Source organism: Pholis gunnellus, assembly GCF_910591455.1.
Source record: "Pholis gunnellus genome assembly, chromosome: 2".
Taxonomy (NCBI): domain Eukaryota; kingdom Metazoa; phylum Chordata; class Actinopteri; order Perciformes; family Pholidae; genus Pholis; species Pholis gunnellus.
In genome coordinates, this window is record NC_136536.1 from 18,633,439 (window position 1) to 18,647,895 (window position 14,457).

Sequence of the window (14,457 nt, forward strand, 5' to 3'; positions counted from 1 at the left end):
GCCCATAACCCAGAGGTCGATGGATCGAAACCATCCTCTGCTATTTTAACTCTCTTCCACTGCAATCTATCTGACAAAATCTTGGATCAAACCAAAACTGTAGTCTGTGAATGGATTAAAGAAGTGATCCACCCAAAGGTCAGGATGTCAAATCAATTGTGAGTTCAAGACTCATCTTAGGTGATAAAAAGATGCATTTGCCCTTATTTTCAGTGCTTTGCTTTAACATGTTTGCTCAATGCTGTCTATTGCCCACTGTGGATTGTCTTTGTTGTCTGGCCTCGAAAGCCAGGCGTCGTGGGTTCGAGTCCCATCTGGGGTGGTTCTGAAGCAGAGTGGCGCAGCGGAAGCTTGCTGGGCCCATAACCCAGAGGTCGATGGATCGAAACCATCCTCTGCTATTTTAACTCTCTTCCACTGCAATCTAACTGACAAAATCTTGGATCAAACCAAAACTGTAGTCTGTGAATGGATTAAAGAATTGATCCACCCAAAGGTCAGGATGTCAAATCAATTGTGAGTTCAAGACTCATCTTAGGTGATAAAAAGATGCATTTGCCCTTATTTTCAGTGCTTTGCTTTAACATGTTTGCTCAATGCTGTCTATTGCCCACTGTGGATTGTCTTTGTTGTCTGGCCTCGAAAGCCAGGCGTCGTGGGTTCGAGTCCCATCTGGGGTGGTTCTGAAGCAGAGTGGCGCAGCGGAAGCGTGCTGGGCCTATAACCCAGAGGTCGATGGATCGAAACCATCCTCTGCTAACAGCACTTCACTCTAGTACACTAATGTGTCTAATTAACTAATGGTCTAATAAACCAACCCTGAATGGGTTAACGGAGTGATCCACAATGCATTTACTTCTGAGCACTAGAGTATAGTTTTTGCTTCGCGACATCAATGTATTGGTCTCATGTTCCCCATACTTTTAGTGCATACAAAGACTTACACAGATACATAGACCTGCTCCTAAAGACAGACAGACACACACAGACAGAGCCAATCGGAGTACACTGGCGCAAATCCTTGAAAATGAATAAACCCACAGCAACTGAATGTTGAGGCCAGTTTCCGTGGTAACCAAGTCTGAGGCACGAAGACGAACCCAAGGTGAGCCACAGGGCTCTTGATCACCGTGGTAACAGTGGAGCCACATAGACACACACTCACTATGAAGCTGTGGTTCAGAACTTCAGACGAAAGTTATTTAGTCAGCAAACTCTCCCTCGTCATTTCAAAATGTTTGAGCAAGAACTTTTTGCGAATCACACTCTAAAACACACGTAAGTATCTGCACATTCAATGGCAGAGCTCCAGCTATTGATATGACCAGTGGTTGAGACCAGTTTGATTAGTTTTACTGTTCATGCAATGTGTTTGTCCTTTGATGCTCGTGTGCACTCACGCAGCTGGTCAAAGTGTGTCTGTAGGCCATCCGGTCCGGGGACTGAACACACCATACGAGCCTTCTGGAAGGTACTCCACTTGTTGACTAAACTCCTCTGGCCTCCGATGTCATTCTACAAACACAAATAAAAAGAGTAATTTAATGAAACAATTTCTACTTTCTGTCTACTTTAGGTCAATCATCACTCACTCTTTCTTATCCTCACAAACACAATCTACCTCAAATTCAAAGAAGGCAAAAACATAGATCCCACTGGTTTATTTTATATTTCTAAGAATAATCTATGTGAAAACCAGGATGACTAGTCACCTGGTGGAAGCTAATGAGGGTCTAAATAAACATTAAAGAATTTATATAGCCAATTATAAAAATACTAAACTCTAATCAATGAATATGACCTACAATTTCTATTATTTTATAGTATCTCACAACTGAGATGCCCTATCAAAAGAATTGCTAGGAAATTCAAAACATGCTTACATGTTCATGTAACACTTTCATTGTTGATTAAACTGCCTATTATCTTGTCAAATTATTGATTATTGTTGTCATTTGGTCTGTAAAACATTAGAAAAAAGGGAAAGATGAACATCATACTTTCCTAGAGCCCAGGGTTATATCTTCAAATAGATTTGTTTTTTGTTCGGCCAACAGCCCAAAACTCAAACTAACTATAATGTAATACTGATTAGAGGTGGAAAATCCTCAAATTGGAGAAGCTGTACCAATACTTTTTATTATATCCAAAGAAAACTCATGAATCTCCTGTTGCAGACATACGGTAACTAATTTACACATTTCATTTCGTATTTGTCAATGTTGCTTAAAAAATGAATTAAACGATTAATTGATTATCCAAATAGTTGCCAATTGATTTTCTGTCAATTGATTAATTGTTGCAAAATGTGACTACTGATTGCTGTTGGAAACATTCTCTATAACACATACATGCACACATAGGCAGGAAAAAATATTTACGCAAACACAAAAACATGGTCATGATTGTTTACACATATCTACATTAAAAGGCAAACAGTACAAACATTCACAGCGTATCACAGTGGAGCAGAAGACACAGTGAAGACACAGTGATAGCGACAAACATAAACAGTCCCCTATACACAGACTTCAAAAAGCACATCTATACAAGCTGGCAGGAACATCCAATCACACCGCCTTTTACGTAAACACACACCTCAACAGGCGCAGTCACACGCACTGAACAGCACGTACATACTTTACTTGTTCAGGCAAACGCATATTTACATAAACTACATGCAGACAGTTTCTGATATGAACAAACAAACACACAAACCTGGCCTCTATCTGTCTCCAACAAACACACTTCATACCTTGCACACACGTGCCACTCTGGAGTAGAGCACCTTCCCAGCAGCCCCTTCTGCCTCTTGAGCGCGCTCAGTGAAAAACACGTAGACTTTATCATCTTCGGGGTTATCAGTTTCAGACAGCGGCGCTACCCGCACAAACTGGGCATCTGGAGAGAGAGAGAGAGAGAGAGACAGGGAGAGAAAAAGACCGGTCCAACTGAGTTTACAAACAGCAGAGAGAGTCAACATGTATCTTGCTGTTGTCAGCAGCAGTCGTTGACAGACTGGCCTGATAAAACACTGACCGGGCGTGCAGGAGATGGTTTTAGAGATGTTTATTTAGAGCAAAAGACATTCAGTTTAGTCCAGAATATTCAGTATATAAAATATGTAAAATTGTTAAATGGATTATGACCAAAGAGAACACTTCACTTGAGAAATAGATGTAGAAAAAGAACAGATATGCATTAAAGGAGTAGCTGTTTGATAAATAATTCAAAGACTGTTAGCATGTTAGCAGGTGTGGCAAATGTTTCATGTGGCACAACATGACTCACACATGACAAAGAAGGCAATCAATAGAAATCCTGGGAAGCATACTAACTAAATAAAAGGTCATTTTAGTTGGTGTTTTCTGGATGATAAATTACAATATTTGCTGATAAGAATACTTGGGACCAACCATCTCAGGAATCTTACTAAAAGTCTGTACATAAGCAGACTTCTGTTGTGGCCTCCAACCACAGTGGTAACAGATCAGTTTTGAAAAGTAAGGAGTTTTTTACTCCTCTTTTGGTTCTCTTTGACCTTTCTTTGCACTCACCCTGCAGCCAGGTGGAGTCGTACTGCTCGCTGCGGATGACGTGACGGCTTCCGAGACTACGGAAGAAGGCGGAGTCCCGGCTCATGAAGTCTGAGGTGATCCCAGCATACAGCTCTCCATCTGCACAGGATAACGAAAGCTTTAGGTATTTTTAGGTAAGACAGAACGGTTGTCTATCTGAAGTTTAGGTTTATTCCAACATATTCTCACAATGGTTCATGCAATCTTTTTGTCAGATCCCCCCCGTGCCATGAAGTTTGTAACTCAGGCCTTCTATAAACTTCTGGTGTTTAACGTTATACTGTGTAATTAATCCGCGGTTCACATGCGTGCCGAATGGCGAGGGGATCAACAGTGGTCCGTGACACAACTAAATACTTCAGAAGAAAACTCATGATACCCCTATTGTAGACATACTGTAACTAATTTACACATTTCCAGTGATTGTGTGTTGGGCTTTGAGCGCTGCCAAAACTCCTACACTCAATACGGCACCTGAATGCATCCTGTGTAGACACAGATGGAGCACTGAAGCTGCTGACATGCTGGCTGCTCACACTACGACACAGTGTAAGTTTGTCTTACTCCTCCTGCAAACCACCCATATTGAGAAAGAAATGTAGACATTATGTTGAGGTGGCGTTATGAGGGAAAAAATCCAATCCCTCAAACGAATCATAATATTAACAATGTAAGCAGTGTGCTGATCTTTCTTCAGAGGTTGTCTTGCGGTACTGCAACAACAAACCCAGTTGTTTGTTTGATTAATTTGTCTCAGGTGAAACTGGTCATCCACACCAACCTAAAACCTCACAGACAAGCTATAGTTGTTGCTATGATGACTTATAATTTGTAGTTTATTTGAGTTGTGGTTTCGGAAAAACTTACCAACGACATCAGAGGCTGTTTTCTGAAACGGATCGTAGGGACATTTCCCTTTCCCACACTCTGTCTGGCTGTAGGAGAGAGTCTGGTGCTCTGACTGGCAAAGTAAACAGAGGCAAAGGTCAGAGAGAGAGAAAATCAGCTAGACAGAAGGAGACAAACAGGAGAAAACAAGTTGTTTGGGCAGATTGACAGGCTGTGACTCTTTAATTCATTCTTTGATTTTTTTCATAATTTAATTCATCCTAACAAATAGGCAGAACGACTTTTTCAGCCAGCTGAACTAGCCTGCCACACACACACAAGTGACTAATAGAGGGTAATCGGGCTAAGTGGTGGGATTAAAAAATGTGTGAAGTCCAGTCTTGAACCACTCAGCACCACCAGCTCCTCTAAGCACCACGTCTGAACCTCTCTGATCTCACACACCCTTTCATGGTATTAGTGGTTCCCTGACACACATTCACGCGCACACACACCCAAATACGACTGCAGGAATGCACAACCCCCCAATACACACACACACACACACACACACACACACACACACACACAACAGGGAATTTAAGAACCATTAACCTATTCCTGACACAATGTGTCTAAATCATGAGACATGTACGATACGATGGGTCAGTGTGGAGTAAAGAAGATTTACATTCATATTATAGTTGACATAAACATGTCAACTAAAAAATCTACAGTGTCCGGTGGCCCCCAGCGTGCAGTCTCAATGACAAAGGGTACATTGTATATATTATGGACAGATGCCACAGGGTGAACCCTGGTAGATATATGGGCATAGGGGCAGACACCACACATGTATTTCAGCTGCTGATAGGCCTGCACATAGGGGCTGAGACTAGGAGTCAGTGCGCACACACAGGACGGTGGGTGGCAGGAGGAGCATTGCTTCATAATGAAAAAAAGTGGCAACATTTTTTTTCCTTCATGTTATTTTTTCATTTATTTTGCAAACTATTGTGTATGATCTGAGCTATAAAGCTTGACATTAGCTTGCAGACTAGCTAACTACGGGGCTACAGCTGTTTGAATGTGATGGGCAGAAAACTCAAGTTACATGTCTTTAACAAAACAATGTACAAAAAAATGCTGATGTATATCTGACACGCTGAAATAACTGTTGTAGCCTTCTAAATTTGAATTTATTTTTCATGAACTACTTGATCTAATCAAAAAATAGGAAGTTTATGAGTTTACATTATTGATACGATATAAATGAAAGATTATCTGGGGGAATGCCACTCCTGAAATGAATGTGACACAATCAGCTGGAGAAAAGACATATCAATCTGTTGGATTTTCCCACTTCTAGCTGGTTAAAGATTATTTGTGTGTGTATGTGTGCTTGCAATAATACCTGTAGGAAGACGCTGGTAGCTATGAAAGCACATCGGGGGTTGAAGGCTCCAGTGCCACAAACGTACAGGTGAGTCTGATTAAACGGCTGCAGAACTCGCAGGAAGTTAGCACACTCCAACTGGACAGAGAGACACACACGGAGGGACCACAGTGTGAGGAATAATGGAGGACGTAAAGTATTTTGTGATATTGTTTTATTACATATATAAGGTAGTGGTTACTTCATATAAATTGGTTGAATTTCTATCACCAGGTAGTAATATTGGAAAAGTAACAACATGAGGAGCCATGTTGAGATTCATTGAAATAATATCATCAAAGACATGAACTGGATGTTTCTTGTTAGAATCTGTTGTGTATGTGAATAATGCAAGTTCAACTTTGACTGACAGAGTTTTTATACACAAAAGACATGAATATCCCTGGCTACATGGAAATTGAAAGTAAGATATGTTTGTTGGATTTTCTTTATTTCCCTGTCAAAGTCATTTTGTCCGTACGTGTCGCTTTGTTGTCTGAATAAAACTCAGATTCAACTTTAGTTCTGCTCTAGATTGTAATCCATAATGCAACTTTATTGCAGCAGAACTCTTCAGACCGTTTCTGGTGTGACAGCATGACATTGCAGCACACAGTGAAGAAACGACGTGTGAGCCGCTGATCTATGTCAGTGTAGAATTCTGTGTGGATTAATTTTCTGTGACTTTTAAACAGTACCGTAGTTACAGTGGTATATGCTGCCTCGCTTATGTAATCTAATGTGTGTGTGTTGTGTGTGAGTGTGTGTGTGTGTGTGTGTGTGTGTGTGTGTGTGTGAGAGAGAGAATGTGTTGACTCACCTCTGGATCCTTCCCAGCCATGAGACACTCTTGGACACGGTCTGGACTGGCTGGCCAGTATAGCTACAAAGAGCAAGAGATAAAGAAAGCAAAGCGGGAGAGAAAGAGATTTAAAAACTGTTTTTATTACTGACTCTACATCACAGATAAAAGGCTTTTGGCATTGGCAGGTGCTTGACGAGGCAGCGAGGGAGGGAGAGTCAGCAAAACATGACTAATCTAGATGAAAAAAAAGGCAGGAGGAGAAGAGGGAGGATTTAATACCTCTGGCGAGGCATCTTCAGGGAGGAGAAAGTTAAAACCACCTGGCAGCGCTGCTGAGTCCTTTTGATGAGTCAAGCTGTCAGAGCAGCAGTAATAGTGGCAGCATGACAAATGAATCTACCATTTGGCTGTGACTACACTCTTTAGCTACAGTTACATGTGCACCGTTAAGCAACTAGTGTAATCCGTTTGGACAAAGCAATCAGTAGGTATTCTTAGCAGCCCTCTGGGTACTGTAAATGCAAACCATAATAATGTTGTCATTCAGAAACATTGGTTTTTTAGAATAGAATTTGTGTGGTTACGCCTGTTCCAGTTGTGCCAATTGGAAGTTTTTCTAGGACCTGACATACTTAAGAAGAATCAGATTCTGTGCATATTATCTTAAAAGAAGAACACTCTGGCTAGGAGGCAAACATAATGGCTGATTAGTTTTGATTAGGCAGTTTGTCTAAACAGAAGCCAAAGTACATGCCTCATGTCCTCGTCTGATCATCAGCCAGCCCACAGCCCAGTTCACCATACTTTGTGTTTAATTTCCTTCATAATGTATGTAGGCTCTCTCTGCCATGTGCATCACTGCCCAATAAGAAAATAAATGACATTGTTCCAAAAGAAAAAGAAATAAAAACCTCTGTTATGCAGAAATGAGGCGAGACATGGAACCCTGTCAAACGTATGTCTCGGGGGCAGATCTGGAGACGTAACCTATTTAAGTCTTTTGTGAAGGCATGAGACGGTTTTCATCCACTTTTTTTAACTGTCTGAGTCATTGTGTGTGAACAAAATCAATAGGTTGTTAAAAATCGAGTCGCAATTGCTTCGTGCCTGTTTAGGTTAGGTTTTGTGTGTGTGTGGTTTTTTTAAATGGCTTTGTTCAACCTCACCAGTGGATTCATTTAAACCTCAACATATTCCGTATATAATATTAAAAACACACACAGTAGGGATCATTCCACCGCTTTCATGTCAAGCCATTAGGAAACGAAATAATAGATGAGGCAACGATAACGAGAGAGAGAGAGAGAGAGAGAGAGAGAGAGAGAGAGAGAGAGAATAATGGGCAGCTCCATGACTAATCTAAATACTTCCTTGTGCCTGTCATTGCCTAAGAGACCACAGCGGGGAAGCTGAGATTGAAACAATTCGATAAGTGATCGTCCTCACTTATCTTTGCATACCAAATGAACTGCAAAGTTTATTGAAAAAATGCAGGAACTTAACTTTTGTTTTTGTTCACATCACAAGTGTTATCATCATTGATAGTGATAGAAATAAGACCTGTGCATCGATATTGGTCCTAGTAGACTGCTGTGTTTAAAAAAATGTGCTTCAATAAAATGCGACACCAACTCTTCGTAAGTGAATACTGACAACTGATGGTTGAAGGAAACAATTTCTTCTGGATGTCCAGTAATTGTTCCCTGATGTAGTCATACCCGCAGAGCCCTGTGCGGAGCCGAGACGATCAGATTAGATTAGAGACCGCGTTCTGCCTTATCTAAAAATACCACACACTGACAGGAACATGGACCACCACTAAAGGATTCTCACCAGGTAAAGGCTTTGGTTAAAGGAAATTTGCCCCTCTGTGAAGAGCGTGCTGGTTGTCAGTTTATACGACATACAGGAATGTGGGTGTATGCGGTATAGAAATCACTGGCAGAAAAAAAAAGAAAGGAAAAGAAAGGAAAATTTGATGTTGAGAAATGACTAATTTCTGTACTTTGGTAGAGAAAACCAGAGCTGAAAGGGAAAGAAAGAAAATGGAAACAAAAGAAGTAGCGTGGATGAATAAAGGACAAATATGCAACAAAAAGCCACAAACACACTCAAACCCTTGGTGAACCTTTGTGTAATGTGGGTTGCCAGCTGTAGACTCACACAGAAGGAATGCCTTGAGGGTTTTTGGCCTGATCAAAGAAAAAGCGCGTCTGAAGGCAACAGAGTCACGTTCGGCACTCTGCCCTGAGCTGGGATGGACCGGAGGAACTGGTTACGTGTCCGTCTCTCTGAGCCAAAATCAGTTTTATTGAGACAGCAAGACTGCGCATTTATACAAACATGTGATAGATGCAAAACATGATAAAGAAGTAAATGAAAGAGTAGGAATAAGCTTATCTTAAGCTGCACTGACAAGATGCTCTGGATGTCAGTAGCAGAGAAAATAAACAGAAATGTAGAGAACATGGCACTGTGAGTGGTTTTAACACCACAAGGGAAAAAACTGCACACGAGTTGGAACAGTCTAAACAGACTATAAATACTGTAGGCACAAATATATTACTTTACAGCCAGCATGGAGCTTGAGTTATGAGTTGACTATGACTATCTATCCTTTTGTTGGCTGACTGCCTGGCTGAGTGGGTGGCTGGCCAGCTTGACTGCTGTCTCTCTGTCTCTCTGTCTGTCTGCTTGCCTACCTGTTTGACTCTCTGATAGCTTGCGTGTTCGTCTGACAGATGAGGGTATTGATTTGATCCGACAGGGCAGAGTTATGAAAAGGGAGCACCGTCGCTGTCCTTGCCGTGACCCTGAACTCGTCACCGTGTCTGTCTGGGTATAAAATGAAAGCTGCAGAAGGAACCCAGGTACTGTAACAAACCTGTAACTTATATCTAATACCATCGATCATTGATGTATTGATTTATTGGTAGAACCAGATTTGATGTCCCTGTGTTACTTGCTGCAAATCTTGGTTGGGGCTCCTGTGAATATGAATACTTCCTATACTGATGTTGGAAACGTTTTGTAAAAGGAGTATTGCAGGAATATAGTGTATAGCGGGAACTTAACCAGCTGCATCAAGACAGGTCAGAGCAGAGCAGGGGGTCTGCCTCAGGGTTTTAAGCTTCATATTATTGATGCCATGTCTTTAAAATGTTGATGTACGCCTTAAAAAAAACTTGATTAATCCGACACAATAGAAAAATTGCATATAGGCAGAAGCACTCGCTGGTATAAGAAATCCATAGACTGCAGAGAATATTTCTTTAACAGGCCGCACACATTTTGTTTTGATAATTCAAAAATGTGGCGTGCAGGTGATCTGTCTCTGCCTTTGTTCGTAAGTTGATCCAACCTCCAGCTGCTCTTCTTTAAAAGTCACTCTCCGCCGCCAACAAGGGTTCTGCTGCTCGCCAGTCAACGTGGACAGTGGTGGAGGTAGGAATGTGAGAAATGTGTAGAAATAATTTGTGGATAATCTAAACAGTACAAAAATAAGACCACATTTTGGAGATGTTTTATCAAACACTGCAGCTGTAATAGAGAGACCAAGCTGGAACTAGGTGAAAAGATGAGCCAGAGGAAAATATTGAACATTTGACTTGAATTTGACAGAAAACAGAAATTGAGGAAGAAAAGATGTGTTTCTGAAATAAGAGTTAGGGATTAAAGAAAGATAAGCGATCGGAGGGTGTGACTTTCCTCTCCCTCCTATCATCACTAATTAGTCCCATCAAAGCACTGACACATTAGTTATCTGTATCTGCTGTCATTTGACTTGTAGTTTACGTGTGTATTATGATTTTATCTCCAGGCCTTCATCAGCAATCCACTGGTATGCTGTATGTTTGTATTGTACCTCGCCTGGAATGGTACGTGAATGTGTGTATGTGTCCTCCAGCTCTAACCTTGCGCGGGTTCTGCGTTATGTCGTCCAGACTGGTAGACAGCAGGTTATCTTTCATGGCCACGTAGAGGCGCCTCCTGTCTTCGTCAGGCAGCAGGGAGTGCAGGTCCCCGGCCACCAGGGGCAGCGTCAGCAGGCGGCCGTTCTGAATTAGCTCTGGAAGAGGAGAGGAAGACCAAATGAAGGATTTACATTCGGCGAAGAGTGACTAGAGGCTTAGTTCAGTTATTCAGAGAATCTGCAAGAAGTGAACATGAAATGAACTTTCTAGCAGAGAGTTGAATGAGAAGATCGATTTGACCGTCACGTCTGTGCTTTAATTAATCCGGACACAAACCTGGAATGTAAAAATGACAAATTGTGCTTTTACTGGGAATAATGAGGGTGCTCAGTTAAAGTAAGATAATAGACTCCAGACTCCATTGGGGAGAGTAGAGTCAAGTTTATAATGTTCTTAATGGTAAATTTGGTTCAAACACAGTCATGGGTATAAGGAACAACAATTAATGCAAAATACACATGACACCCAATGCTAATATCTGTTTTGGTAACAGATGGTCCAGAGTTTTTGTGTCAGTTAAGAAGAAAATGTTTCAACAGACAAACAATAAGATAAACTGACATGTTGGTCAAAGACACAAACTTCCAGCAGTATCTATCACACAGACAATTGTCTGTTTGTCTTGCAGCGGTATTTCTCTTATCACACTGAACACTCGAACTAAACAAAAGAAACTGTAACATATCTTATGTAAATAACAAACACACACACACACACACACACACAGTACCAGAACTACATCTCCAGACAGATTGTATGATAACGAGCGATTCTGAAAGCACAGATAACGAGCACGCAGCTTAAATGTTTTTTAAATGATTACACTGTTGCACCATGTAAACTATGAGAACTATGAGAAAATCGCACATCCGTCTGTCTTGTGTTAACGTTCGTATTTGAACTGCCAAGTGTTCTTCAGTGGATTGGACTTGGCATCGGCTCGCAGCGCTAAAAGCATAAACATATAGGCTTTAAAGCAGCACCAGGCATGGCTTCACACGTTGGCAGCTCTAAATAGCAGTGAGAGGTAGATACAGCGCTTATAAAACACAGTTTGAACTTTAAAAACCAGAAACCGGAGGGGGGGGGGGTTGCTAACGTTGGTAAAATGCACATAGCATACTCCTGTTAAGCAACCTTCAGCGATGTTTTATACTAAATGATACCAAACGGACGAGAGGCAGAGGAGTAACTTTTCCAATCTGAGTGTATAAATCAGGCCCTAAGGACAAACTGGATATATGGGATAATAATACAGCTTGTAATTAACATAAAATATTGCCCAGTGTAGCTTCAGCACATAATATTGGTTCACTCAGGGGAAGATTTAAGGGAGTTATAAATGATTTATCAACTTTCACTGCAGCAGCAAACTCAGCTCGCTCTTATTAAAAGAGAGATCATTTATAGTTTTGTATCGTTGGGCATTCGTGTGCTTCTTCCTTTACAGCGCTGATGAATAAACCCCTTTAAACATACTTTAAGCTTCCTCAAGCAGCTGAATCTGAACTGACACTGAGATCATACAGAATAAAATCTGGTCAATATTACTTAGAATATTGCAGCAGTACTATCTTCTTTACTAAAAAAAATCAATCATTCAAACCTAGCAGCTCTACCTCACTGAATTACACAGGAGGCAGTACAGCGTGTATGAGAAATTAATGGATTTTCTACCAGTGTCAAAACGAAACCAAAGGATCAACAGCAATCGTAAACATGTGATAGAAAGCTAATTAATGTGATTTTGTGTCTGTACAGACCTGGCTGTTGATGCATCTGTCTCCGATATAGTTCAAACCAATTAAACTTCTTCTGGACTGATAAAATGTAAAAGATATTGTAGCCAACACAATCAAAAGGTTACACAATACAAACGTAAAAGTTCTTCTCACGGTACCTCTCCTTTGTCCACCACATTTACAACCCAACAAACAAAAATCTATCTGTCAAAATACAAATCTCTTTGCTGACACATCGCTGTGGTTGCCCCTTATTCTATAAATAAGCCGCACAGCCTTTCCTCTCCAAACACATGGCAATTATCTTAACTACGGCTGACTGAAGCAGATGTGGGATCTAACAAAAAAAAGTAATGAATGACTCGCAATACCTTCAACACTCTGCTGTATCCGTTCTTTATATGCTACACATCATGTTAGTTGGCATGTGCGTTGAATATAAAACAGGAAATGGCTTGAGAAGAGTCAAGAAAAGATGAAGAGACTTAAAGATGAATGAAATGTGTTGAGGAGTGAACACCGAGAGGAAAAAAAAGGAGAGATTGGCGGACGTGGGGAGAAGTGGGACACTGTTAATGTGCCGGAGATGAATCCAAAAGACTGAGAAATAAATGAGGCGAGACTGCTGAGAGGAACCGTGAAATGATGACAGACTGGATATGAAATACAAAGAAAGATGAAGAGACGGCAAGAGACAGACGGTAAATTCACTGTGAACATACTTGTATCAGTTTGTTCAAATAAATACTCAAGAACAAGACTATTCAAACTCTGGTGGTACTAAATAACCACACTGCTGGGAAGGCCGGTATCTCTCCTCTTCTGAAATGAACTGTACCATAACCTAAAAGACGAGTCTGTTAAAAGGTCTAAATAGTACCAGCATCCTGCAGGTCAAACAGTGTCGGTTGATTAACAGATATCTGAAGCTATGACACTCCACGCCATGCAGGTGCTGCTTGTTCACTTCATTTCAGCTTCACACCGTCCCACAAATGTGGATTTTCTCTCTTCGGTAACTAAAGATGCCACCAAGCGGTTCAGACATGTCTTCAGAAACCCCTGTGTAAAGTCACAGCAGGTGCTACAATCATATGTTACAGCCTGAGGTCGTTTCCTCGTGGGCTCGATATGGTAATGAGCGCCAGACAAAGAGAATGTGGAAAAGTCCATCATGCTTAGCAAAATTCACAGGAAATTGAATCAGATTTCTTTGAACCTGATCCAAATCAAAATGCCTAACATGGTGGGATGACAAGTTTCCACAACTCTGCCCAATTAACAAGCTGCATGCTGGGAGCCCATGTGACTTTTGTTTACAGTTCATATCTGGCATTTAATGATGGGATCTGAACAGAACCGAATATTACAAGTCAGCTTTTCTTTTGGACGCAAGAAAACTTTGTTGAATAATTGTATTTAATTATAACACTTTCCATCTGTATTTTTAATCTGTGATTGCGAGAGGGTAAAATAGGGAAGGAGGAGGAGGAGGGAGACAGGATGGGGAAAAAAGGACATGGCAATGTGACAACAAGATGAAAATGGTCTGATGGGTGAAGACAGCTGCGAGATGAGAATAGGCGAAATGTCAAAACATGACACGATGACAGACAGATGAGGGGGAAATGGAAAGGGGGAGGAGGAGAGCAAAAGAGTGAAATAAATCTTGATGGAAGAAAAAATTAATAAATATTGATGGATGAGGATGAGGATGAGCAGGAAGGGGAGGAATGGGAAGAGACAGGTGGAGATTTGGCAGGAAAGGTCGATGAGGGTAGAAGACGGAGCTCCTGGAAAAACCCATGTTGCGATGACAGGGCTGGGGGGGGATGATGGGCATTTGGGTGGATTGAGGAGGAAATGGAACCAAGGGAGAAAGGAGGATGAAGGGGAAGAGTAGCAGAGAGCGTGAGGGGAAATTGTAGTGTAATAACAGTGTGAAGAACGATGGATGGACAGGTGGATTGAGGAGGAGGAGGAGAGGGGTGAGAGAAGCAGATAAAAAAAAAGAGGCAAAAGTGAGAGGGAAAATAATATGATGACAGGGTGAGAAATGATGATTGGATGGATGACGGGTGAGGGAAGCAGCGGG

At 41.2% G+C, this 14,457-nt stretch overlaps 1 protein-coding gene across 1 annotated transcript in view; it reads right to left on the reverse strand.

Annotated features, from left to right (window-relative positions):
* The window catches only part of sema3h (sema domain, immunoglobulin domain (Ig), short basic domain, secreted, (semaphorin) 3H), a gene marked incomplete at its 3' end in the record, with an annotated part of 127,048 nt that overhangs the window by 98,182 nt on the left and 14,409 nt on the right, over positions 1 to 14,457 (reverse strand). The window contains exons 2-8 of the mRNA XM_079174071.1: positions 10,561 to 10,715; positions 6,662 to 6,724; positions 5,821 to 5,940; positions 4,446 to 4,539; positions 3,558 to 3,677; positions 2,756 to 2,901; positions 1,401 to 1,515 (exon numbers count right to left, since the gene is read on the reverse strand). Of these exons, the coding sequence (XP_079030197.1) occupies positions 1,401 to 1,515; positions 2,756 to 2,901; positions 3,558 to 3,677; positions 4,446 to 4,539; positions 5,821 to 5,940; positions 6,662 to 6,724; positions 10,561 to 10,715 (813 nt within the window). The remainder of the gene's footprint in view (positions 1 to 1,400; positions 1,516 to 2,755; positions 2,902 to 3,557; positions 3,678 to 4,445; positions 4,540 to 5,820; positions 5,941 to 6,661; positions 6,725 to 10,560; positions 10,716 to 14,457) is intronic.